The sequence below is a fragment of the Epithele typhae genome (genome assembly GCF_022376455.1).
Source record: "Epithele typhae strain CBS 203.58 chromosome Unknown BXZ73scaffold_41, whole genome shotgun sequence".
Classification (NCBI taxonomy): domain Eukaryota; kingdom Fungi; phylum Basidiomycota; class Agaricomycetes; order Polyporales; family Epitheliaceae; genus Epithele; species Epithele typhae.
In genome coordinates, this window is record NW_025954232.1 from 24,746 (window position 1) to 48,806 (window position 24,061).

The 24,061-nt window shown below is 58.8% G+C and overlaps 5 protein-coding genes across 5 annotated transcripts; 3 read left to right on the forward strand and 2 right to left on the reverse strand.

Annotated features, from left to right (window-relative positions):
* Nucleotides 1-164: 164 nt before the first annotated feature.
* BXZ73DRAFT_103444 (CRAL/TRIO domain-containing protein) lies at nt 165-1,499 on the forward strand (the record flags this gene model as incomplete). The annotated part of the gene is made up of 6 exons (XM_048015585.1): nt 165-233; nt 295-371; nt 436-607; nt 676-773; nt 826-1,084; nt 1,215-1,499. The coding sequence occupies 6 exons, from the start codon at nt 165-167 to the stop codon at nt 1,497-1,499; spliced, it is 960 nt and encodes a 319-aa protein (XP_047875654.1).
* Nucleotides 1,500-1,787: 288 nt separating this feature from the next.
* BXZ73DRAFT_91205 (proteasome subunit alpha type 5) lies at nt 1,788-2,813 on the forward strand (the record flags this gene model as incomplete). Its single annotated transcript, XM_048025897.1, has 7 exons — nt 1,788-1,812; nt 1,862-1,906; nt 1,960-1,985; nt 2,034-2,400; nt 2,461-2,552; nt 2,652-2,699; nt 2,745-2,813. The coding sequence occupies 7 exons, from the start codon at nt 1,788-1,790 to the stop codon at nt 2,811-2,813; spliced, it is 672 nt and encodes a 223-aa protein (XP_047875655.1).
* Nucleotides 2,814-3,235: 422 nt separating this feature from the next.
* Nucleotides 3,236-4,514, reverse strand: BXZ73DRAFT_50398 (myo inositol monophosphatase; the record flags this gene model as incomplete). Its single annotated transcript, XM_048020428.1, has 6 exons — nt 3,236-3,325; nt 3,379-3,529; nt 3,585-3,599; nt 3,677-4,097; nt 4,165-4,235; nt 4,288-4,514. 6 exons carry the CDS (start codon nt 4,512-4,514, stop codon nt 3,236-3,238), a joined length of 975 nt encoding a protein of 324 aa, XP_047875656.1.
* Nucleotides 4,515-4,954: 440 nt separating this feature from the next.
* On the reverse strand, nt 4,955-12,482 carry BXZ73DRAFT_50340 (uncharacterized protein; the record flags this gene model as incomplete). The annotated part of the gene is made up of 24 exons (XM_048020415.1): nt 4,955-5,023; nt 5,080-5,230; nt 5,281-5,711; nt 5,765-6,215; nt 6,270-6,357; nt 6,414-6,578; nt 6,629-6,722; nt 6,841-6,998; nt 7,059-7,152; nt 7,205-7,354; nt 7,404-7,514; nt 7,566-8,331; nt 8,381-8,565; nt 8,617-8,678; nt 8,728-8,938; nt 8,975-9,143; nt 9,191-9,460; nt 9,509-9,609; nt 9,661-10,071; nt 10,132-10,760; nt 10,816-11,593; nt 11,786-11,993; nt 12,047-12,275; nt 12,332-12,482. The coding sequence occupies 24 exons, from the start codon at nt 12,480-12,482 to the stop codon at nt 4,955-4,957; spliced, it is 6,132 nt and encodes a 2,043-aa protein (XP_047875657.1).
* Nucleotides 12,483-15,544: 3,062 nt separating this feature from the next.
* BXZ73DRAFT_50337 (uncharacterized protein) lies at nt 15,545-21,379 on the forward strand (the record flags this gene model as incomplete). Its single annotated transcript, XM_048020414.1, has 11 exons — nt 15,545-16,610; nt 16,666-18,378; nt 18,435-18,789; nt 18,884-18,955; nt 19,015-19,097; nt 19,146-19,293; nt 19,419-19,510; nt 19,635-19,851; nt 19,912-19,961; nt 20,095-20,374; nt 20,812-21,379. The coding sequence occupies 11 exons, from the start codon at nt 15,545-15,547 to the stop codon at nt 21,377-21,379; spliced, it is 4,644 nt and encodes a 1,547-aa protein (XP_047875658.1).
* Nucleotides 21,380-24,061: the final 2,682 nt, after the last annotated feature.

The following is a 24,061-nucleotide window of genomic DNA, read 5'->3' on the forward strand; positions in this document are numbered from 1 at the left end:
GGAGGGAGTACTTGGCGGGGGAGGTGCGAGCAGCCGTCGTCCCGCGCCGCCGTGCCGTGTCCCATTATCGGTCCATCTCTCCACTCGCCCCATCTAATCTAATCGCCCGTCTCGCCACTGCCTCTCCCTCGTCCCGCCCCCGCCCGTCCTCGCCCGCCCGCCCCATGTCCTCCTTCCTCCGTGGCTTCAACGCCGACGACCAGCCCTCCCGCGGCAACACCATTGTCCCCGACGTCACCTCGGGCCACTCCACCACCTTACTCAAGACCAGCAGGCCGCCTATGACTCCTTCAGGTCCATCCTCGCCACCGCACGCCTCTACTCCCCCGCCTCGCTGCCGCGCCGCCCACGCACGATGAGCCCACTCTCCTGTACGTCAACACACACCCGCTACCGGTCCCTCCACCGTCCTCGATCTCACATCGCCCGCCACAGCCGCTTCCTGCGCGCTCGCCGCTTCGAGCCCCAGAAGGCTATGAAGCAGTTCGCCGACGCCGAGGCATGGCGCACCAAGCACAACGTGGACACCCTCTTCGCCAACTTCCCCACCGACGAGCTGGAGTCTACACGCAGGTTTTATCCGCGCTGGACCGGCCGGCGCGACAAGGTGCGTCACTCCGCTCCGCCCCATCAGCCCACCCTCACCCACCCGCACACACTCCTTCGCGTCCACAGAACGGGCTGCCGGTGTACGTGTACCGCATCGCGTCCCTCACGCCGTCCATCCAGAGGGAGCTCAGCGCCGCGCCACCCGAGCGCCGCTACCAGCGCATGTACGTCCTCGCGCCCCCGCATCCCTCTCGCCGCTCACCAACGACCTCGCAGCGTGGTCCTGTACGAATGCATGACCAAGTTCGTGTTCCGCCTCTGCTCCGCCCTCCCGCACCCCACCGCGCCGACCCCGATCTCGTCCGTGACGACGATCATCGACTTCGACCAGGTATCGCTCTCCCTCCTCTGGTCCCTCCGCGCCCACCTCCAGGAGGCCTCTACGCTCGCGACGGCCAACTACCCCGAGACGCTCAGCACGATCGCGGTCGTCAACACGCCCTCTTTCTTCCCCACCGTCTGGGGCTGGATCAAGGTACGCACCCCGGTCTCGCGTTCTGTTCTGTTCTCCTCCCTTTTCCTCTCTCCCCGTCCTTGTCCCTGTCCTTGCCCCGCGCCCCGGTTCCCCCCGCGATTACCAAGCACCGCGCGCTCACCGCCCACAGCCTTGGTTCGACGAAGGCACGCGCCGCAAGGTGCACGTTCTCGGCAAGGACCCCGGCGTCGCCCTCCGCACGCTCATCGACCCCCGCGACCTGCCCAAGCCGTACGGCGGCGATCTCGAGTGGAAGTACGAGGACGAGCCCGCGCTCGACGACGCCACCAAGGACACGATCGGCGAGATGCCCCGCGGCCCGGCCGTGTACGAGGACGGCAAGGTCGTCCGCCCCACCACACCTGCAGCTGCGCCCTCCGCAGAACCAGACAAGGCGGACGAAGCTCGGTCGTAGGTCCAGTGGATGCTTCACGTTGGCGCCTGGCGCGGGGGATGGGGGTAGACTACGTCATACTACTTAGCAGTATATCACTGCATATACCGAATGACATCGAAAACATAGTCCATTAGAAGAGAGCACATGCATATCATTACGCCAAACTTAAACGGTACAGATGTCACGAAATGTGACCGCACGCGACGCGCGTTCCGCGCCTGCGCTCAACGCGGCCCGCGAGCGAGCGAGTACGCAAGCCTCCTCCTTCCTTCATCGTCCTCCACTCTCCTCTCGTCCGGCCACACCATGTTTTTGACTCGCTCAGAATATGGTACGGTGACTGCCTGTACGCATCTAGTATCGTCTAACCAGATTCACAGATCGTGGTGTAAACACTTTCTCGCCGGAAGGACGTCTCTTCCAGGGTGCGTCCAGCTGCGATTGCGACGACTCGCTTCCTGACTTCACGGATGTGCAGTCGAGTATGCCATCGAGGCTATCAAGGTGCGCAACAGCGTCTCTCTTCCACTCCGCCTCTTACGCCCTCCACAGCTCGGCTCAACGACAGTCGGCGTCCGCACACCCGAAGGGGTCGTGCTCGGCGTCGAGAAGCGCGTGCAGTCACCCCTCCTCGAGTCCTCCTCCATCGAGAAGATCATGGAGATCGACAACCACCTCGGCTGCGCCATGTCCGGCCTCACCGCCGACGCGCGCACGATGATCGACCACGCCCGGGTCACCGCCCAGAACCACGCGTTCACCTACGACGAGCGCATCAAGGTCGAGAGCGTCACCCAGGCCGTGTGCGACCTCGCGCTCCGCTTCGGCGAGAGCGTGCACGACGAGGACGCGATGATGAGTCGGCCGTTCGGCGTCGCGCTCCTCATCGCGGCATTGACGAGATCGGGCCGCAATGTGAGTGTTCCGCGATTCTTGAGGCATGCGAGATGTGGATGGGGGTTGGGCAGGTTCCATACAGATCCCTCGGGCACGTTCGTGCGGTATGACGCGAAGGCGATCGGGTCGGGGTCGGAGGCGGCGCAGAGTGAGCTGCAGGACAAGTGGCACAAGGTGAGTATATATTATCTCTCCCCTCTACTGCATACAAACACCCCTCGATAGCAAATGACCCTGCAAGAAGCGCAAATCCTTGTTTGAGAGTCTGAACAGGTGATGGAGGAGAAGCTCGACCACCACAATGTACAATGGCTCAGGTGCGTACTCTGTCACCTATTACTTGCTCGTCGTTAACACCGCGCCTAGGTCACTCGCACGGATGGTTTCGAGATCCTCAACGAAGTGAGGCTAAAGGAGATCATCGATGTCATGTAGATGGACCTTCACTATCAACGCTGTATATCTACGCCAAGTCATTGTAAGCTTTGGGGGCTATGGAGGACATGTCTAATGCGTGCAGCTTCGTCTCTGCCCAGTTTTCGGTGAGTGATGTATGTGGATCTCGGACGCATGCCGGTTGAAGAGGGCGAGATAGTCGTACACTTCTTTTGGTGATGCTGGGCGTTCGCCCCACCGACGATGTGGACCTGCAGGTCGCTCGCGCTGCGTGCATCTACTCGCGTCGTCGAAGGGTCTCAGGTCCTCTATCAGAGTCGCGCTGGTTGTTTCATTGCTTCGCCAGTCTACCCTCACCATCAAAGTCAATCCCTTCTGCAACAGCTACTACTCCTTTCCACTATGTACATTCAGCACATTCTAAGTGTATCGTACATCAAGACTCTAGCCGCTCCTGCGTTTCATGCTTTGGGGGCCGGAGGGTCAAAGTCCTCGACGGTGTCATAGAACTCCCTCACCAGCCTCTTCTGCGCGTCGACACCCTTCTCCGTCTGTGTGAGGAGGTCCAAATGCAGTCCCCGTGAAAAGACGCGTATTCACGCACCGGACTGTCCCCGATGGCACGAATGACGATGTACTTGCGGCCCCATAGGATCTCCTCGTCAACGTCGTTGTCCAAGGGCGCGCCGTGCTTTCCAGCGACAAGGCAGCCCGCCTCTTGCGCGATGATCGCACCGGCACAGATGTCCCAAGGCCTGCGTTGTCCACTGAGCGATCCCTGCCCTCGAGCCGCGCGAGCGACGCACTCACCAGCACCCGATCTCCCTAATCGCCGGCGTCGCGGCGAAGCGCGATCAGTCCCCCGCAGGCCCCCCGAGCGCATGCACCCCGCGCGCACTCACCAGTACACGTCCAGCCCGCCCTGGGCGACCAGGCCATAGTTGAGCGCGGCGCTGCCCACGCTCCGCAGTGAGTGCGCCATCTTGCCCCCCGCGACGCCCTCCGCGGGGTTGCCCCCCAGCCGCGTGAAGCTCGCCGCCTTCTTGTCCATCAGCGGCGCGCTGCGGTCGGACCCCCACTCGACCCCCAGCAGGGCGCCCTGCAGGTTCGGGAACGGGCGCGGCGCGCTGAGCGGGAGCCGTGCGGGCGCGAGGGCGGGGCGCGTGGCGGGGTGCGCGAGGAAGGCGCCGTGACCGCGGAGGCCGGTGTAGAGCTCGTCGAGGAAGGGGTTGTAGATCACGCCGAGGACGGGGCGCTTGCCGAGGATGAGCCCGAGGGAGATGCAGACGTGCGGGAAGCCGTGCACGAAGTTCGTCGTGCCGTCTGCGCGGGGAGTGCTGGGTGAGCGCGCAGCGCGCAATATGGGAGATGGGGGGAGGAGGGGGCTCACCAATGGGGTCGACGCAGAACGTGGGCTCTTCGGTCATCGGGGCGCGCGCGCTGGAGGTCTCTTCGCCGATGCTGTACGCGCATCGGTGGAATTGTGTAGGCGAGGAGGAGACGAAGGACTCACAACTTGAAGCCGGGGTAGCGCGCCTTGATCTCGGCAACGACGAGCTCCTCTACGCGACGGTCGTACTCGGTGACGAGATCGACCGCGTTCTTCTTCTCGTCGACCGCACCTGTCGCGCGAATGACGGCCGATCCTTCGAGGATGAGCTCTCCGGCCTTGCGCGCGAGCGCGACGGTGAACGCAAGCACCTCCTGGAGCTCGGCATCGGCGAGGGCGGGGATTGACATGCCTGAATGTGTATCAGAGTCTAGAGAAGTGGTGAAGAAAAAGGGGAGGTGTTGGACGAGCGGTCGAGTTGATGTAGAAAGCCAGCGCGGGGTGGGCGTCCGTGCACGTTGGTGGCAGCATCCAGATCGATGAACGTGGCGCGAAGCTTGTACGAGCACGGCAGCGTCGTCCGCCCCATCGGATCTCCATGGCCACGCCCACTGCAGACCAGACAGGAAAAACGAAGCTCGGACGTATGTAGGGATGCTTCGCGTTCGCACACCACCTCTGGCAAGCACGGGGGAGATGGGGTAGACTACATTATATTAGTCCAGGGACGTTACATTGCAGTATATCACCGCGTTACACCGAAAGCATAGTCCAGTGGAGGAGAGCACATACGACAACTACAGATGGTACAGATAATTTATCACCCGCATTATACCAGTTCTTAGGATATTCACATCAACATCGCGGTGTCGTCTTCGGGCTCCGCCGAGACACCATCTGCACTCCAAACCTCCAAGAACTGCGACGTCCAATGAATACGATACTTTTATCACAACCTGGTTGGAAGGAGCTCACTTTAGTGGTCTGAGCTGCACAGTCTTCGCTTGTAACCATAGGGGATGTCGCGAAGGGAAGAGCGTCCCACAGTATGGGCCGTTCGTGCTTACGCACTGCCGGTCGGTCTCCAACTGCGCTTTTCTTGCCAATGACGAACTTCGCGCATTTCCTGGGTGCCGATCAGCACAGCGTACTGGCACGAGATGCTGGGATACGTACTCTTCCGAAAGACCGTACAGGACCTTGAGATGCGTCTTAAGCAGCATGATCACTGCGACAACAACGGAGCTGCGCAGCGTCCCCAGGTCATGCTGAATGGTCACGGGTGAGGCAACGACAGAAGTCTTGGAAGCTTCAACAGGTTCAGCGACAGTGTCCGTTTGCATAGTGGTGGACTGCTCTTGATCGACTTCCATGGCCGTATCGGACATGGACAATTGAGTCTCAGGAGGCTGCGATGCCAACTGGGAGTAGCTCGGCCCATGAAGTTGAGCAAGCAGATGAGACGGCGAGAGAAGCTCGACCAACTGCATGCCGGCTGTCGACAGAATGGCAGTCAAGGACTTGACCACAGTAAGAGCCTCTTCTTGTGTCTTGTACTCGAACGTCGCAAAATTCTCAGCCATGTACCGTGTAAACTCCACATCGTCCTGATAGATGACATCAGCTCGCGTTGCCTGAAGATCTTCGCGCTGAAGCCCACCTGTGTAGTCTTGCCCAGTTCGACATCGAAGACTTTCACAAGTGCACGCAAGAAGTCTTGACGTGTTGCTCGCTTCTCGCGGGTTAGCGTGTACCACCGGTGCAGCAAGGCAGTCGGGTTCGGCATCATGCGATATCCTTTTAAGGCGCCATTTGAGATTCGTTTCTGGTAGTCGAAGGAAGCGCGCGCGCTGTTGGTATACCTCGCGTTGAGAAGGGAGGTGTGCTTGGCGTGGAGGATAGCATGTAGTGCGCTCGCTCTTGAGCTCAGATGGACGCTAGGGCTGGTTTCGAGAGCGACAATGACAGGGAACGACTGGAGAGGGTGAGCAAGCCCCTGCTTGATGGTAAAAGTGAGGATGTCAACCGCGGCTGACTGGATTTGACCGTTCTGAGACAGAGCAGCTTCAAGGATCTGTTCAAGATATCGTTGAACGATAGCAGAGCTGACACTAGGAAGAACTATCAGTGGAACGGCTTCGAACACAAACGGTAAGCTCGCATACCCAGAGTCAGCAAAGCCATCAGTGTTACCAATCAGCTCCTCCATATTGACTTTGCCGATCACTGTCTTGCCTCTCACGCTGGCCGATGCTGAATGAAACATTGCACTGAGCATAAGGACGAAAATCAACGGGCACATAAACCACCTTTCTCGGTGGCTGCATGCTTCGTTGCCTCGGCAATCAAGAAGTCCTGCAGGATCTTCAACAATCGTCCACGGGTCTCTTCGACAGGAGACGAAAAGATCGTGTCCATGATCTTCGCAGACGGTTCAGCCGTCATCAACGCCGGTTGGGCGCGGAAGAGGAAACCTGAGGATCGTAAGAATTCCGAACGACGGAGAAGGATATCGCCGACGAACCTAAGCATTGTAGAATGCGAGCTCTCAGACCTTGGTCCTCGTACTTCTCGTAGAGCCTCAGGAGACACTTGTACACGTGCTCAATAATCGAGCCCTTCTCTAATGTCAGGAAGGCGTGCACATAAAAGGGTGGTTTTCATACCTTGGCAACTTTGTCGATATCATCCTTGAACTCTGAAAGAGCCGTGATTAGATTTTGTTCTTGTTCAAACACAACTTTTTGGCTCACTCTCTTCGTCCGTTCGAAGACGGTCAAAATTGCAGTGTTCGCAAAGTAATGAGATAATGAACAAGAGGATTGACAACGTTCGCTGCTCGGCGTTCGAGAGGGCTTGCGCGGCCGGTTTCTGAATAGATTGCTGCAATCGAACTAGAAATGAAGTTTGTGGGTATTTATAATACGGGCAAAGTCATATGGACAGACACGTACGGTTACAAGACTTGAGCAAAGCAACTGGTCGGCCGAAGTCGTGTGTGATGTAGTGGACGGTCGCACATAGACATGCCACTGTCTCTTGCAGACCCTACGAAGACTCCATTATACATTATACGCGCCACAATGTAGAGTCGCCATACCAGTACACCCGCAGCAGACGAAGGTTTCAAGATCATGGGCTGCAAAGCCAGCTGCAGCTCTTGTCCAAATTTGACTGCTGTCTTCGGCATATGGGGGATCGACGCTCGGAAGATTCGTAGCAAGTAGTCGGAGATAGTCTGCTCCTCGACCTAGTGTGCTAGGTTAGGTGAAGTACGGACCCCAAGCGACGAGACTCACAGTGACGGCATTCTTTAGATACGGCAGTAGAGTGGCCGCGTTGGATCCCGAGAGCACGGCCGGATAAGCGGAGGTGAATAGGAAGATGGTCTGCACGCAGCTCAAGACAGTCTAATACTTGATCAATATCCGTGAACACAAGATATGAATAACGCGACTTACAAATCCGGGGAGGTCGGATGCGTCAACGAGCCCGTCGATCAGCGTCTCACACACTTCGACATAGCGTTGGTGGAGCGCTGGCTTGTCGTTATCGGGTTTGTCCGCCATTATCCGGTGCAGAGCATCTTCGAGCGGGGACTGTCTGTCTTTGAACTGGGCAGCAACGCTCATGATGATGGCCACTTTGTTGAGAAGCTCCGACTTGTCTTGGAACGTAGAATGTGTCTTCGACGCCGCCGATGATGTGACGAACCAGAGCTCCTCAATGGTCTTGACAGCAAGGTCTTTCACCGTGTCATCCTCGTCGAACATGCGGAGAACGATGCGCGTACAAATGTCGATGCGCGTTGAGCGGTCTTCAGTAACATTGCAGTAACTCTTAAGCAACTTGATGACGCGTTTGCGGACCCCGAGACCCGTGTCCGCTATCCGTTCGGCGATCTTCTGGTAGTAGTCTGCAGCGAACTTGGGCGAGTCCACTATGTACTTCCCGATAAGTTCGACAGCCGCGTCCCGCACAGCAGGGGAGCTGTCGAGCAGGTGAGTCTCAATGCCTCTCCTCACGCTCGGATTCGACAGGATGCTGGGATCGCTGGTAACGATCTGACCAAGGGCCTTCAGAGCCTTCGTCCGCATGAAGACGGGGGGAGCGTCGAGCGCCTGAAGCACGACTCCCAGGATGGGATTGAAAGAATTCTTGAGGTTCTGGCAGGTGCCGATCTCCTCAGAGAGGCTGTCAATTCTTACAATCTCCTCTTGTGAGTTGCTATAGCGAGGTAAGCTAACATCCACGCCCTCAATGATATGCTGCTTACTCTGGGTCGAAGATGTCTGTTGACTGCTGATCCCATGCCCCTCGCATAGCCAGTTTCAGCTGTTTGACCATGGTCTTCACCAACTTGCGATCAACGTCGCCATGCTCTGACAACAGCTTTTCGCAATGCTGTAGCATCAACGCGAGCTCGTGCCCCCATAGCACTGCTGTGAGTTCTCGTGCGCTCTGCCGGCGCGTCAGCGACTCGGAGGCATACAGGCCATGGATTGTACTCACGTCAAAGGCTTGATCTTCTGCAGACCTTCGACAGAGGTTGTGATGGAGCTCCTGATGAGCAACTACCAAAGCACGAAGCTTGTCGAAGTCCAAAGAGTTGACGATCTGGACCCGCAGCATCGTCAGCTTTGTAGTGATAGCATGAAGCACGACTACGCGCCTCGTCGAGAGGAATGATGCCGTTGGGCTGAGACTCCCGTTTGAACTTCAGGGTACTGGTCCGGAGTTGCGCAGCGATGACACCGAGATGGTCCAGGGCCAGCGTCTTCACCGCGTTGTTATCGTTCTGGGTCGACAACTTGATGTCGTCCAAGGATGAGACCTAAGTAAGAGCAGAAATGAATGAGTATAAACAAACTAAACTAGCATAAAAACGAACCATGAACTTGCACATGAGACTGAGAATTAAGCTCGCCGCAGGCCACTCGGGCCAGAACAGGACTGCAAGAAGGTCGGAAATGAGGTTGTCGAAGATTGCGCGATATTCCGCCTCGTTGGAATTCTTGGTAGTCTTAGTCTTGCCGGACCTGCAAGGGTGTGAGTCATGAGAATGTTGGGGACAAGATACACTCACCTCTGGGTGAGGAAAATAATGATGGTCTTCGCGGCTTTCGTGGCGGAGTCCAACCCGGATGCGTACAACTTGATTTCAGCGACGTCATGCTCATCGAGACGAGGCTCCTTCGGAGGTGGTTCGCTGATACTCTCTTGGCGACGCAATGCTGATGCTTGCTCGCGCGCGCGACGAATGACTCTAGCTTCCACGCGAACATCGTGGGACGATGTTTGGACAAGCTGCATCAACAGAGCGGACACTGTCCGAATGGAACGTCCATCGCGGAGACTTTCAGAATGTTAGAGGGGCACGAAACATCTTTTGAACATAACCTACCGGAACTGTCCCGCACGTTGTTTCGTGTCCGACAGTTTAATCAGTGACGACAGAATTTCTTCGATGATCCAGGAGCGCTGGTCTTCGTGATTGGCAAAAATCTGTGACTACTTTTAGCGCCAGGCACGTCACCAAAGTTGAATATGACTAACGCTGCGAATCAAAGAAAGCGCGTCGAGTCGTAGACTCCTCATTGCACTCCCGCCAAGCGCGTTGTGCGCTGCTGCTGCCTTCTTCGACTTGCCTTCACCTTCTGCTTCGACGACGAAGAACGGCCCAATAGCGATATACACCCCTTGAATGATGATGCTCTCGCTCATGGCCATAGTGTCCGCACAAATCAAGTCGTTGATCCGCGGTAGGATCGATGATACTGCTTGGAATATCTCTGTGAGGAGTTGCCGCAGTGCGCTGTCCGCTGAGGATACCCTGCCGATCAGCTCCTTCAAAAGGCTAGGCAGCTGAAGATCCGAAGGTGACGCTTCTACGAAAGGATAGAGAATCTTGGTCAACTGGTTCTTTACCGTGGCCAAAGATACCGTGATCAGTTCCTCCGAGTACAACTAGAGCGTACATAAGTGCTTCATCAGCGTGTGTGCACTTTCACTGCCAAGGGTACACACCTGTTTGGGCAAACGGTCACTGCTCAGGAGCGCGATGCAGCAATCTGCAGCCAAGACACTGTCTCTGGCGAGTTCGAACGTCCGAGTAAGCCCTTCGACGTCGTGTTCCGTGACCGGCGCCTGCTCTGAGCGGGACTCGTCTACATCCATGGAATCCCCTCCTTCTTGTGCACTTGGTGATCGAGACCGACCTCGCGCGGCGTCATGACTCTTCTTCCCGTTGGCCTTTTTCCCTTTCCCTGCCTTCTGGGTGCCTGCCGGATGGACGCTAGACGGAGGGAACGGATCGAGGTCCTCCCCTGCCCGAACGCTACGCTCCAGCATCTTCAAGAGGCGACTCAACGCAGCGGTATCGACATCTGCCATCCGACCGTTTTGACGTGCCACGCCTTGCGATACACCGTGGGCGTCCCGAGGGCCAAGTCGTTGACGCTTGCTCGGACGAGCGACTTTGGTGATGTGCGTAGTGAGCTTGCGCATAAGGGTGGGATGGAGGTAGGGCGGGGTTCCTTGCACGCTCAGAGGAGAGAACCATTCCACGGGGAGATCTTCTGGCTCGATGTCCGGGAGCAGCGCATCCTCGGCCTCGAATATGTCCTCCATGAACGTGATGAACTTCTCCAGCGGTACTGCGGGGTGTTTGCCATGAACATCGGAAGCAATTGGTGTGAATGATCTACTCACCTCGTGCATCTCTGTCGCCCGTCGCCTTCCGTACCGACACCTTGTGAGGAGAAGAGCCTGTGGGCCGCCGATACTGAGGCGCGGCACTATCCTCGTCGCTCCCGAATCCACCCAAGTCTTCGTCATCGTCGCCTCCTTTCGTCTTCCCTGTACTCTTCGCGCTCATCGTCGTCGTCGTTATGACGACCTGCGGCCTCTCCTTGTGCTTGGGAGTAGGCGTATGATACGCCTTTGCACGAGGTGGTGCAGCATAAGGTGTTGAAGAGGAACGCTGGGACGACGGCGGGGTTATTATTGCTTTCTTGGTCGGCGAAGGGGCACCCTGTGTTTTGGAGGGCTTCGTCGGGGACTGGAATAGTCCTTCGAGACTGGGTCTCCGAACTTTGTGCTTTGGAGCTGGACGAGGAAGAGTCTGACGTGATTCCCGAGGCGAGGCGAGTTGACTTGGGTTCTCGACTTGCATGCGCTTGTTGGGCGAGTCGAAGTACTGCGCAAGCTTACGCTTGCCGGGGGTGAGAACGTACTCCGATGCTGGTCGTGAAACTGCGATAGGGTCGGGGCTTCCCAAGTCAACAGACGGGATATCGGCCAATGGCGTCGGTTCAGGTTCAGACCGAGGCCGGGGCACAGGCTTTGGCTCAAGGTGGTAGCGTGAGTGAGTGTGAGACGGTGGCTGAGATGCGGAAGCAGTCTGAGATTGCGATGGCTGAGGGGGATACGAGGACTGAGGTTGAGGTTGAGGTCGAGGTAAAAACTGGGGTGAAGATTGCGGTTGATACTGGGGACGGGGTTGAGGAGGATGTTGCGGATGAAGCTGATGCTGAGGAGGACGTTGACGATGAGAGTCTTGGAGCTGAGAGTGGTGGAACGGTGCGGGTGCGGCGGAGGGTTTAGGCTCAGCACGAGGTGGTTGAGGGGTTTGATTCACAAAGTTCTCGAAGAATGCTGGAGACTCTTGAGGATGGTATACTTGCCTCTGAGGCTTGGTCAGGGGAGGACCAAGCGCACCCGCGAGCGAAGAAGAGGAAGAAGATATTCCGGGTGGCGGCGGGGTAGGGTAGGAGGAAGATGGGTAAGTGTGCCGAGTGACTGACTGCGCGAAGGGTGTAGGTTGGAAGGACGAGGGGCGAGCTTGAGCAGGAGGCCATTGTGGGAGCGATTGGGACTGGTTGTACAGTCTGTAGTGCATGGGTTCACAATGCATGATACAAACGAAATAAAAGGCACTAACGGAGCTTGACCAGCAAGATGGTAGACTGCATCGTTACGAGTGTTCTCCCAATAGGAATCGGTCTGCGAGGACTGCTGGGAGTTCAATATATGCGCAAATTCCTGTGCATATTCCGAATATTGAGGATATCGGGGTTGATGGTACGGAGTATTAGTAGGAATAGAAGAGTATGGCTGGATGTAGGATGGCGGGGAGGCAGATATCGATAGACTTGAGAGGTGCCTTGCAACTATGGGAAAAGTATGGTTACGACAAGGTGTATATGCTGTGATGAACAACAATCACCGTGGTTCGCAGGTGTAGCTGAGGCGTAAGGATAAACAGAGAGGAGCTGGTGAGCGTCCTGGACAGGGTCTGCAGATGGCGGATGGCGAGAAGAATCTTGCTGTGGATCGTACTGCGGCCTCTGCTGATGCGGGTGGTAGTTGCCGTTCATGTGCCGCAATCAGAGAGGAGAAGAGGGTCAAAGAGGGCAGATGGAGGCCGAGCAGAGGAGGACCCGCACGACGCGACCGTGCTGTAGACAGACGCGCCCACTCAGACGCGCCCTCGCGGATGGTCACGCATCACGCTCGCGACGCGGCTGTGGCTGAAGCGTGACGGTGACCGCTGCCCTAAGACGCGTCGGACGCGCCTGGCGTGGCTTTCCACCAGACCTCCTCCTCCCGACGACGACTCACGCGTTCTCCGACATGACACGCCTCTGCTCCTCTCTCGCTCGCCGTCCTCCTCTCTTCTCTTGCCCTTCCATGGCCTTCATCGCTCCAGGCCCCTGCTTACCCGTCCTACCCTCACCTCTCCGGTCACCACCCCACCGCCTCAGCCACAAGTTCCACTCTAACCTAGAGTGCGATCTAACCTAAGTGCTACTGCACATCAATCATGCTCAACATATGTTCCGGAGTGTACGCGCTTTGGATGCAATACCCGTGGTCGAGCAATGCCACTCGGGAACGTGCGTTCGGGGAGGTACACAAAGGTGCGCACGCTCACGTCGTCTGGTTCATATGAGGTTGTGCCCTCCCCCTCTCGCATGCCACCCATATACTCGTCTGCGAGGACTCTGTGGGAGGAACTCCATCGCATCCTCGGAAAGTGGTGGTCATTGAGTGACGTCCATTGACCCCTGGGGAACGTACAAATCTCCGCTAGTGTCGCTTCGGGACCCCGTCTTTTTCCTCGCCTTTCCCTAAGGCTGCCACGCACAGAGCATTTCCGTGCTCCGCAGTCGGGAAGCAGGTTGCAAGAGGGCGAGCGACGCCGGAACGCGCGAGATTCCTTCACGGGGTCTTTCGGATCCCATTGACCGCCACCAGGGAACGCGTCGCGGGCTTCATGAGTCTTCTCCCGCAGACGAGCGGACTCCGAACGTTGGGGTGGCAAACACGCGTCTGGACTGGGCTGGTTGGCTACGCACAGACTTTGGGTCACCCTGCCTTCCATTGCTCCTCCTCTTTGCGCTTGCGACCAGTGCCCCTACGCGTCTTTCTCTTCGCACGGATGCGTCTGTTGTGCATGCCTCCACTCGCCAGAGTAGCAGAGCAGACGCACAGAGCATATTGAGGCCGAGCTTCGGCTCACTCCCGGAAGACGTTCCGCGGACTTTGTCTTCGGGGCGTTCTCCAAACCCGGTGACATTTGTGCCGACTTTGGCTCGCCGCAGGTGGCGCTGTGCGACACGTCGTCCCGTCTCAGGGCGACTGTCGCCCAGCGCAGGTTCCTGAAAGCGTGGGTCTGCGCAGCGAAAGGAGCATGGCACCGTGGTGGTGGTGGTTATGGATTCAGAGGTGTTGGGGCTGCACGTGGTTCTTGCAGTTCATCACACAGGAAGATGAGAGAGGATATGAGACGCAGTGTTGATTGGGCAGTCGCTGGGTGCACATGATAGAGACGCTGAGTTCGAGGGATGGTCGTCCGTGCATTTGACCTGGACGTTACGCACAGGCGGACGCGGATGTGCGGCATGTGGGCCTCGGCCCCGTGTACGCATAGCGTCCACACGCTTGCCCTGCCGCCCCCAACTCCCGTCCTTCCATACAGGAAGGCGGGCTCTGCTGCCCACCGCGCATAATCCCGATCTTCACCGCGCTCAGATGATTCAGCTTCCCTATTCTTCGGCTTCGGGGGCGTGCATCGCGTAGAATCTTGTCTGCATCCACCTGGGATATCCTCCCGGTCGACAGATGATTCCGTGTTCCCGTTACTCAGACAGCGCTGTGGAGACCCGCGGTTCGCTCGCTGTCCGCTTGTTCTATGCCATTCTTTCCTGATCTTGCTGGACATGAGAAATCTGGTCCGTGTAGTTGTGAGGAGTCTTGTCTCTGATGATCTGGTGTTCTGCCTCCGTCGTTCCTGCTCTCCCCATCTTGTCGACTTGTCCACGGACCGTCTTGCGGTGTCTGACGCATCCCCCTCATGGCGACTTTGTGGTTCCTTCGGGCTACCTCAATAGAGATTTGTTCTCGATTTCGCTGGAGGTCCGGGTCTTGCAGTCGGTTGCAATTCGGTGTTCTCCCGTGACGTTGACGACGGTGTGCGTGTGGCAGTTGGGACAGGCGGTATGTAAGGGCACTAGGGAGGAGACACTACATCCAGCGACTGCGCTCTCCAGAGTCTGGCAGGTTGCACACGCAGAAAGATGGTGTGGACTGGTGGGCAAAGAGCGTACACGGCGAGCAGTGCGTTGAGCGGGCGCCTTCGGGTGCTCGACTGGGGTGCGAGTCGTCTTGTTTGCCAGGCTGACGCTCAGACGACAAAGTTCTCAGATGCCCAAAGCGCTCACGAGCACTTCGTGTGCACGGCCAGGATGTGGGTTGCAGGGCGCGGTGGTGGAACCTCTTGGGCAACTGAGGGTAGTACAAGGAGCAGGGATCAGAAGATGTGCGCGGTTGTTTGGTGCCTGCAAAGGCTGGCAGTGGATGTGGGGGAGTGCGCCATGGTCATGGCGCGCTCGAGAGTGTGCGGATCAGGCACTGTGCGCGGGCTTCGGCCCGTGAAATGCTCCATCGAGAATTTTTTGGTGTTTTGTCGCTTTCGTAGTGACTGTTTGAGCTGTTGAAGCTGAGCGGGTTGCCGGTGACGCAGGGTGAGTGTCTTCTGCTGCCTTGTGGAGTTATCACTGACAAGCCACCGCTTGTTGACGGTGGTCTCAGATGTTGGACGGGCGGCTTTGGGGATTGGTGTCAGTTCCATAACATACTCGTGTTGTTCTATTATCTACAATCACACATGCTATCCGGTGCACGTCGTGAGGCTCGAGTGAGGGTAGCGGAGACGGCCGACTGACGGACGACACGTCTGTGGCTGAAGCATTGCGCGTGTTTGGAGGAGCCAAATAGATTCCAAATACGGACCCACAGTTGAGCGGTCACGTGCGAGGGACGCGAGGCTCGTGTCGCCGTCGCCGCCCCGCCACCTGCTCCCTCTCTCTTCCGTTCCGGACTCCGCTCGCGCCCTCCCGCTCCCTCCCTGCCGCCGCGCCCTCCTGCGCGCGCCCGCATGGCCAGCACACAGCCTACGCCCGCTTGGCTGACCGACGAGCTTGCTGACGTCGACGAATGGATCGATTGGGATGATGAGCAGGAATCTCGCGACCCCGATCAGTCTGGCTCGGAGCTCTCGTTCACACAGCCTATCGGTTCCCTCCTCGTCAGCAACAGCGACATTGGCACTCCCAGCGCGGCCTCTGCCTCAGATGCCTCCGGGGGCACCTTCGTCATCCGCGAGGAGATCCCCGCCATACATCTCCTTCCAAAGACCCCCGGTCGCAACAACAAAGCCGCTATCAAGGACTTCTTCAGTCCTCTCGCGCTCGAGAAGATGTTTGAGCCTCCTTCACCCCCACACCCTTCGTCTTCTGCCCTTCCACACGTCCACAATGCTCCTCCCGTTCCTTCACGTCTCTCTCAGGTCCATGTTCCTTTGCAGTCTTCTTTCGAGGAAACCATCCCCGACCAGGACGAGGACGAAGAGGCACATCTTCCCGGTGTTTCCAGTGCTCCCGGACTACTGGCTGCAGACCCAGCGCAGTCCAAGTTTACCTTCACTGCTCCCCGTCCTAGCCCCTTCAACCCCGCGGGTCCCGCTCCAGATGCTCAAAGCACTCCCGGTCCACGCGGAGGCACTCGGAATCTGAACCCTCCAGGAACCGATCCTCGTCTCCGCCTCTTCCAGTTCCAGTACGACACCTTCACTCGCGATCATCTCTCCGCGATGGTTGACTCCATCGCGGTCAACACCCCCTCCGGAGACGGTGGCGGCTCTGCGCCTCGGAGTTTCCGATCAACACCATCTGGTCTGTCGCCTGTCAACGAGACCAGCTTTTCTCGGCTGCGCAGTGCCAAGCGTGTTAAACTCAGTCCCTCCAGCGACTTCAGCAACAACATGGGTGACGGTGCGGCGGCCATCATGCGTCCAGATTCACGACGAGACTACGTTGGAGAATCTCGAAACCTGATGGAGCAAATTCGCAAAGCGCGGGACTTCTCCACTGTCTCCACTGTTGCTTCGGAGTCGTCACCCAAAAGTCGTGGTCCATCTGTCAACGTCGCGAAACCTGACGCAGGTCACTACCCCTTATGCGCGTCCTTCCTCGATTGACTTACCTATGCACTGTGCAGGTCGGCCGGCATTCCTCACTGTTCCAAGTGGCAACGAATCGAGCAAAGATCCTTCACCTACCGGAACAGTCGACTCCTCGAAACGGTCTGCCTATTCCTCCCTTGCATACCGGCAACAGGGCGCTAGCTTGCTAGCTCAGATCAGGAATGATATGAAGGGTTCCAAACGACTCTTCTCGGGCGAGACCGAGACCTCCCACTTCCGCAACGACGATACTACGGAGATGTCCATTGCAAATCCTGACGACACCGTCCCATCCCTCCGTAGTAAGAACGGCGACATTCCCGCATTGCTCAAACCACGGCGTTCCGGTGACCTGCCCTCGAGTCGTCGACAGCCAAGTTTCAGCGGTGCTCGCCTCCCCAGCAGCGCTCGCGGTAAGAGTCGACTCGTCTCCAGCCCGCGCAAGCCTTCAATGGCCATCCGCCCCACGCATTCCGCTCACCCGTCAGCAGACCAATCTCAGAACCTCACCGCGGGGTTCGCACAGATGTCTCTGGAGTCCTCGCATGTCCTTGCCCAGTTTCCCTCTCCACCCGCTATTCCCCCACTCCGCGTGGTCTCTGCATCCACATCTATCGCATCCGGTTCTCCCACAAAACAGGCTCCCGGTCTACTAGCACCGCCCTCTGTTCCTGCGTACCCCTCGTCTTCTCTTCGTATCGGGCGGAACGAAGACATGACGCGATTCGTCTCTTCGAGCACCGCGTCCGGCACGACGGTAACCACCGGGAGCGCCGAGTCGTTCGTCAAGCATCCTGGACCGAAGCAGATGATGCAGATCACGCCCAACGATGTCCCCGCTCTTCCGGAGCGCGTCGGGAAGATGGTGTTCGACCGGGTCACGATGCGCTGGGTCAAGGCCAGTGTGGTCGCGAATGCGCCGGACGAGCAGGTACAAGAAGACGGGTACGATGCGGAGGACGACCTGGATAATGACAGCGAAGATCCATTCCGCGACATCGAGAGTTTCCGGGAAGAAGACGAAGACTCTCCCACCCACACTGCCCCACCCCAGCATCACCAGGACACCCGGGCGCGAGGGAGGACGGCTGGCCCTGCGGAGCTCGATGAAGAGGAGATCGAGGACGTGGAGGAGGCCGAGCTCACATCCTTCTCCACGGACGGCCCGTCGCACGAGTTCATACGTCCTGAAGAAATGCACACCCGAGAAGACGACGAGGACACGTCATACACCGACAGTGAGGCGCCCACGGATGGGGACACCGGGAGGACACTACCGACAGCCACTCTCGACCTTCAACTCCAGCCTCGGTACGGTTCCGGGAGTGGCCTGCTCAATGATGTTGCCTTTGAACCTGCGTTCGCCGACACTCCTCCACGATTCCTCGTTACGGCGTCTCCTGATCTGCGTCAACCATTATCCGCCGCCACGCCACTGCCTGCTCCCAGGTCTGCCCTGAAGAGCACGAGTGCGACGCCCATATCCGCTCTCAAGAACCCCAACCAGACGAAGTTCGAAACCCCTGCCAACCGCAGTGGTCATAGACGGTCTGTCAGCTTCTCGGACGGCAAACGAGAAGGCCCCATCATCGGGATTGGGCGCAATATACCTTCCCCGGCATTTACGATGTCTGGAGACGAGGGCATCTCCGGTCCTTCGACTTCACGTGACACCCACGGTGCTGACTTGGTTCCTTCTGCGCGAACGAACCGGATTGCAGCCATGCTGGACGACTTGGAAAACACCGGTAAGTGCATACTTGGACTTTCAACCGCTGCAGGGGTTCAAGCTCTCTTTCTACAGACCTCGAGGACGATTCACCCTCGAAAGCCAGCTCTTTGTCTCGTCCCCTCAACCAGAGTGTGATCCAGCCACGACGAACAAGCTCGCTCCCCAACACGGACGACGACACCGATCATTCAACACATCGGCGGTTGTCCTCCCGGGGACATCCCTCAGCAGTCGGAGGTGCCAACGCAACGTTCTTGACGGAATGCAGCTTCGCGGTCACCCACGACCGACTGGTCAAAGTGATCACGGACGTACAACCATATGAGCCTTATTGGGATCAACTTGCATCGATCGACCTCTCCAACAGGAATCTCGACAGCACCGCACGATTGAAGGAGTTTCTTCCTCGACTAGATTCGTTGTCGTTGTAAGTCCGAGATTCTATGTCTGGTTCTCCACCGTTCTTCCGCGGATCACTTCGACGTCCCTTGTCCCATTATAGGCAGCTGACTCTCACGCAGGAACTCAAATCAGCTCTCGTGGTTGAGTGGCGTGCCAGGCACCGTCCGCACGCTGTCCGTAGCCTCGAATATGTATGTATAGGCTTGGTTACCGCTGCGTCCAAAAAATATTCACTTAGGGTGATGAACAGGCTCTCCGGCGTGACGTCGTTCAGCCATCTGCTCAACCTCGAGAATCTGGATATTAGCCACAACCAAATTGATTCACTTCGTCGTGAGTCATTCAGCTCGTCGTTGTGATTCCCTATACTCACCTCCTCAGATCTGGAATGTCTTCATCATCTCAGGGAGCTACGAGCTGACGGCAATCACATCGCCGACTTGGACGGGCTCCAACAAATGGACGGACTTATTAAACTGAGTGTCCAGGAGAATGCACTCCAAGTGGTTGATCTTCACGAGTACAGATGGTGAGTACTGTACCCACACCCTTTGAGCGGCACTACTACAAGTCCGTGATCTTCCTCACCTCATCGACGCGCCACTCGATTTATCACGTCTGTCTACGTGGTATTAATGACTGCTCATTGGACAGGACCCGCTTGGAGATGTTAAGTCTCGGCCAAAATAGGATAAACAGTGTCGGAGGACTTGCGTCTATCCCATCACTGGTGGCGCTTAATCTTGGTGAGTCGCGCGCCCGCCGCACGAAGTAGACGCCTTTTCGTTCCTGTCAGATCCTCGATGCCCGAGGTGACAGTTCGACTCTCGGCGTCCTGCTTCCCGAAGCTAACAATGTGCCCTTCTGCAGACAACAACGCTCTCGGAGAGTTTGAGTCTGATGTAACCATGCCCCGTCTGCGAATATTACGGCTCAGCGGGAACCGCCTGCAAACGCTCAACGCTTCGCCGTTCCCCAATCTTCGCACTCTGTACGCGGACAACAATAACCTGGGCCAGATCATAAAGGCACATCGGCTTGGGAAGCTTGAAAACTTAAGCTTACGGAACCAGAGTGGTCGCGGACTGTGAGCGTCTTTTCGGCGTTGGACGAGTTGGATCACTGACATGTGCCTGATATTGGGAAGGTCGCTATCGATGCGCGACGTGCGTGATGTGAAGCGTCTGTATCTCTCAGGTGTGTCATTTTCTGCTCACTTGCGCGCAGATCTCTCCGGCGGACTGGATGAGGCTGTGCGCGGGGTCCACGGTTGCTTATCAATCATTCCTTGAACCTCGAACTCGTATCTGCGGTGCGCTTGACGATACAGGCAATCCCCTCAAGCCTGGTTTCTTCTCCGAGCCATGCTACAACCTCATTTACCTCGAGCTCGCCGCCTGCCGACTGATCACCCTCCCTGCCGACTTCTCACGCACGGTGCCAAATGTCCGTGTGCTGAACCTCAACTACAACTTCCTCGAGGATCCACGGCCGCTTGATGGCCTCTCCCGCCTCCGCAAGCTGACGATTATCGGCTCGCGGATCAAGGGCGCGAAGCAGCTGCTCCGTATGCTCCGGGGCATGAAGGATCTCGAGATGATTGATTTCAGGTGAGCTCCCCGCTATATGGCCCTCATCCTCGCTTCGGTCATCCGCACACGGCCCATGTGTGTGAGAAGATAGTCCTCCGATGAATGGGCGGGCATCATGTGAACGCTGCCGCTCGCGCCTAGAATCGGCCACCGTGCCCCTTCCCCGCTCCCTCCCCTGTGTCCGGCTGGGTAGTCGTCATGCCTATCTTGGCTCGCAATTTGCGGCCCAGCTCCCCCGCGATAGGCACTAGCCGCACCTCGATGAATGTGCATGTTGCGTGTTTCATCGTGCCGACCGCGCTCCCGAGCTGCTTCGCCCATTTTTTTATCATTCCTCGTCTGGTCGGAATTCCGACGACGACTTCTGCCGCTCCCGCACCCCGACCGGCCTCCGCTGTTCGGTCTCTGCTGCCTGCCCCACCACAATCGTCCTAACACACGTTTTGCCCTCGCAGAATGAACCCCTGCACGCTCGGTTGGTACCTCCCCCTGCTCGTCAAGGACGCCCCAGGGGCACTGCAACCGTCCGACGGAGATCGTGCGATGGCCCACCCAGCACTTGGTCCGGGCCCAATTGGCGGCGCAGGCCCGGAAGCCTCTCGCCATCCAAACTCAAGCTCAAGCTCACCTCGCGAGGGCCACGACCGTGGCGGGCACCCACGCCCGGCGCTCCCTCCGGGTGTGTCAGGCGCCCGTGCCGAGCCCTCCGCCTCCTCCACCGTCTCCGCCTCCACGGACGCCGCGCTGGCCCCCGAGCCCGCCGCCCGCCGCGAGCGCGGCCGGCACGAGCTCGTCTGGCGCGAGCTCGACGCCAAGTTCCGGCGCGACCTCCCCGACGAGGCGTACATCGGGCGCCTCGCGTACCGCGGGCTTGTCATGCGCACGTGCCCACGCATTACGCTGCTCGATGGCGTTGAGGTCGAGCGCAAGGAACGGGACAAGGCAGAGCGCCTGATCCGCAATGTATTCGGGCCCAAGGCACAGGGGGGTGCAAGTCGGGAGGTTTCCGTCACCGAGCGCTGAGCGTCTGGCCGACGGAGACATTTGGGTTGCCGCTGCAGGTCCACTAGCCCGACGGGGACGTAGGCACGCCGACGGGCTGTAGAGGGGAAAGAGTGAATTCTGCGCCGAGCTACCGTGCCCACAAGCCCATCCTCAGTGCCGTGAGTCGAAACAGTTCCTCTCGTCCATGGAGCGCGTCTCGAGTACATTCGAGGCCTCTTGCGTCTCCGTCTCCACTCGCCAATTCTTGAGGGAGAACGCTCTCGTTCCCGGACTTTACTTACGTACCTTTAACGATCTACTGCCCCATCTGTTGTTGGTTCCGATTATCGCCATGCTATCCACCAGTACTTCTCGCACCCGCCGCTCGCCAGTCCCGCACCCCCGCACACACATGTATACCACGTCAACTGCACATCCTACCGACCCCATCTCGTGTTGCCATGCACGAGAACCGTGTCGGACGCCGGGCGCACCGCCCGCACGCGAAAAGTCCGACGATCCCCACAGCACGCCAATGCCACCTGTCGTCCCGCCCCCATACAGGCTTCTTGCGTGGCGTGCGCTCCTGATCTCCCAGGAGGAGGGCCAGGCTCGCGATCTCCGCCGCGCCGTCGCTTCAAGAGGCTCGCGCGCCGGCAATGACGGGTGGGGAGGCTAAAGTCAGGAACGACGGGAGCACCGCCTCGCCTGGAGAGCAAGGGGGCACCTTCATAGAGAACATGGCCAACTGGACGCTCATGCCAATGGCCGCTGCGGACACGTACGATGGCTGCAACCACCGCTTGATCCCCTGGACCTCTTGTGTGGGTGTGGGTGCCGCATTGTCTGTGTCTGTGGGGCAGCGAACGTCCGACACATGAGCGTTGAGCGGCCCACTTCCGGTCGCGGTCGGGTTTCTATGCACGGACAACAAGTACCAGTGAGAGCTGCGGGAAGGCCAAATGGTCCAGCACCGCTGCGTTCGCTGCATACCGCTGGACCGCTCCCGACTCCGGACTCACCGAACCCCACACACACTGCGCCCCATTCTCCCGTCTTCAATGCCGATGTGCGGGTAGGCATGCCGTTTAGCCTCTCCCGCGACCCTCAGCCTCCCACGACGCCGACGGCCAAAATTTGTATTCCATAATGACGTGCTCTAGCTCCCGACACTAGTAAACGAAGCATCGAAGCCTGATGGGCGGGGTCGTAGCAGGCTGACGGCGCGCTCGCAATTCCCCCACCTTCTCGTCCGTTTCTCTCATCCCTCGTCCTGGAACTCTCCACGCAGCGCAGCCCCCCCACCGACCGTCCACGCAGTCGGCGTGGTTATGTCCTATAGTTAGCCCCCTCCGTCGCGAACGGACCAGAGCCACGCCCGGTCTCTACCCGCGATGCGACACCGCGAACGCAGACTACGGCGCACGCACCGCAGCGCCGCTCTCCTGGTCCTGCCCGAACTCAACCGCACCGTGACGGCACCCCCGCAGCGCCGCTCTCGGCTGCGCCCGACGCAGAGCGCAGGTCCGCCGAACGTGCAGGGCCTCTCCGAGCCCTGTGTCCCTCGTCCTTCCGCGCACGAGGCGGCGGGAGGGGTCGAGGAGGGGTCGGAGGAGGCCTCGCCCGGATTAGATAATCGCGGGCTTTTTCGGACGGCTCCGTGCGCCATGCGGCGTTTCGAGGGGGGGTGGGGTGGGGGGGGGGCGTGTCGATCGAGGGACGCTGCCGCGGCGCAGAACGAGCAAGCGCAAGCCTCGCGGGTGTGAACCCGTGCTCGATCGTGCTCGTGCAGGAGCGCATGGCACGGTATCGGAAGCTGGTGCGCGCACCGCTCCGCTGGGTCCTCGGTCTGGCACGCTCGGAAGCCGCCGACGGGACGTGAGCGCAGAAGCACCTGGAAGTGTGTGACGATGGAGCCACGTACCCAGCATGCGCGCGCACCGCATGGGGGGAGGGGGGGGGCGAGCATGGGAGCGCGGCGAAGGGCGCACAGCTCCGCTCGCTGAGCCCGGCGGCGACGAAACGGGTACCACCCAGAGGACCCTGGCGCGAGGATGGCCTGTCGGGTTGCGCCGCAGACGGACTGCTCGACCCGCACCCGCGCCGCGCTCGCCCGGGGGACAGCGAATAGCACGATCGCCGCGGGCTGCTGCAGGCAGACAGATGGAGAGGTCGTCGACGACATAGCCGGGGGCCTTCGGGGGACCCGGTCGAGGATGGTTAGATTCGGCGGCACGCGCGCGGCCGCCCCTCGAGAGTGCCGCGAAATCAAAGTCGGCCCGGGCGTGCAGCTGGTCGGGCTGCAGGTCTCAGCTGGCCTGCTAATCTGATGCGGATTTAATATTGGGATGGCGGTGCCGGGAGCGAGGTTTCGGGCGGCCGTAAGAGGGATCGCGGCCGCCCTCGGCGTGAGTAGCCGAGGGCGATAATGACTGAGTGCTGTCTGGTCACGCAGGAACAGCGCGAGCGGAGGAAAGTGGCGGCGGGCGGGCCTGATAATGAACGCAACGGGCGCCAGTGGACTGTCCGGTGGATAGATGTGAGGAAGCCGGTGACATGATGAATCAAAGCAGGGCGTCGGAGAAGCGCCGGAGAAGGCTGGGTCGGAGACTGGCAACCTCGAGGCATGGGCGGATTAATGAAAGAACAGGAAAGGGCTTCTTTTCTGCCGCGAGTAGGTTGCGGGGGACCGAAGGAGGAAGAAGGCGAGGCCGTAACGAG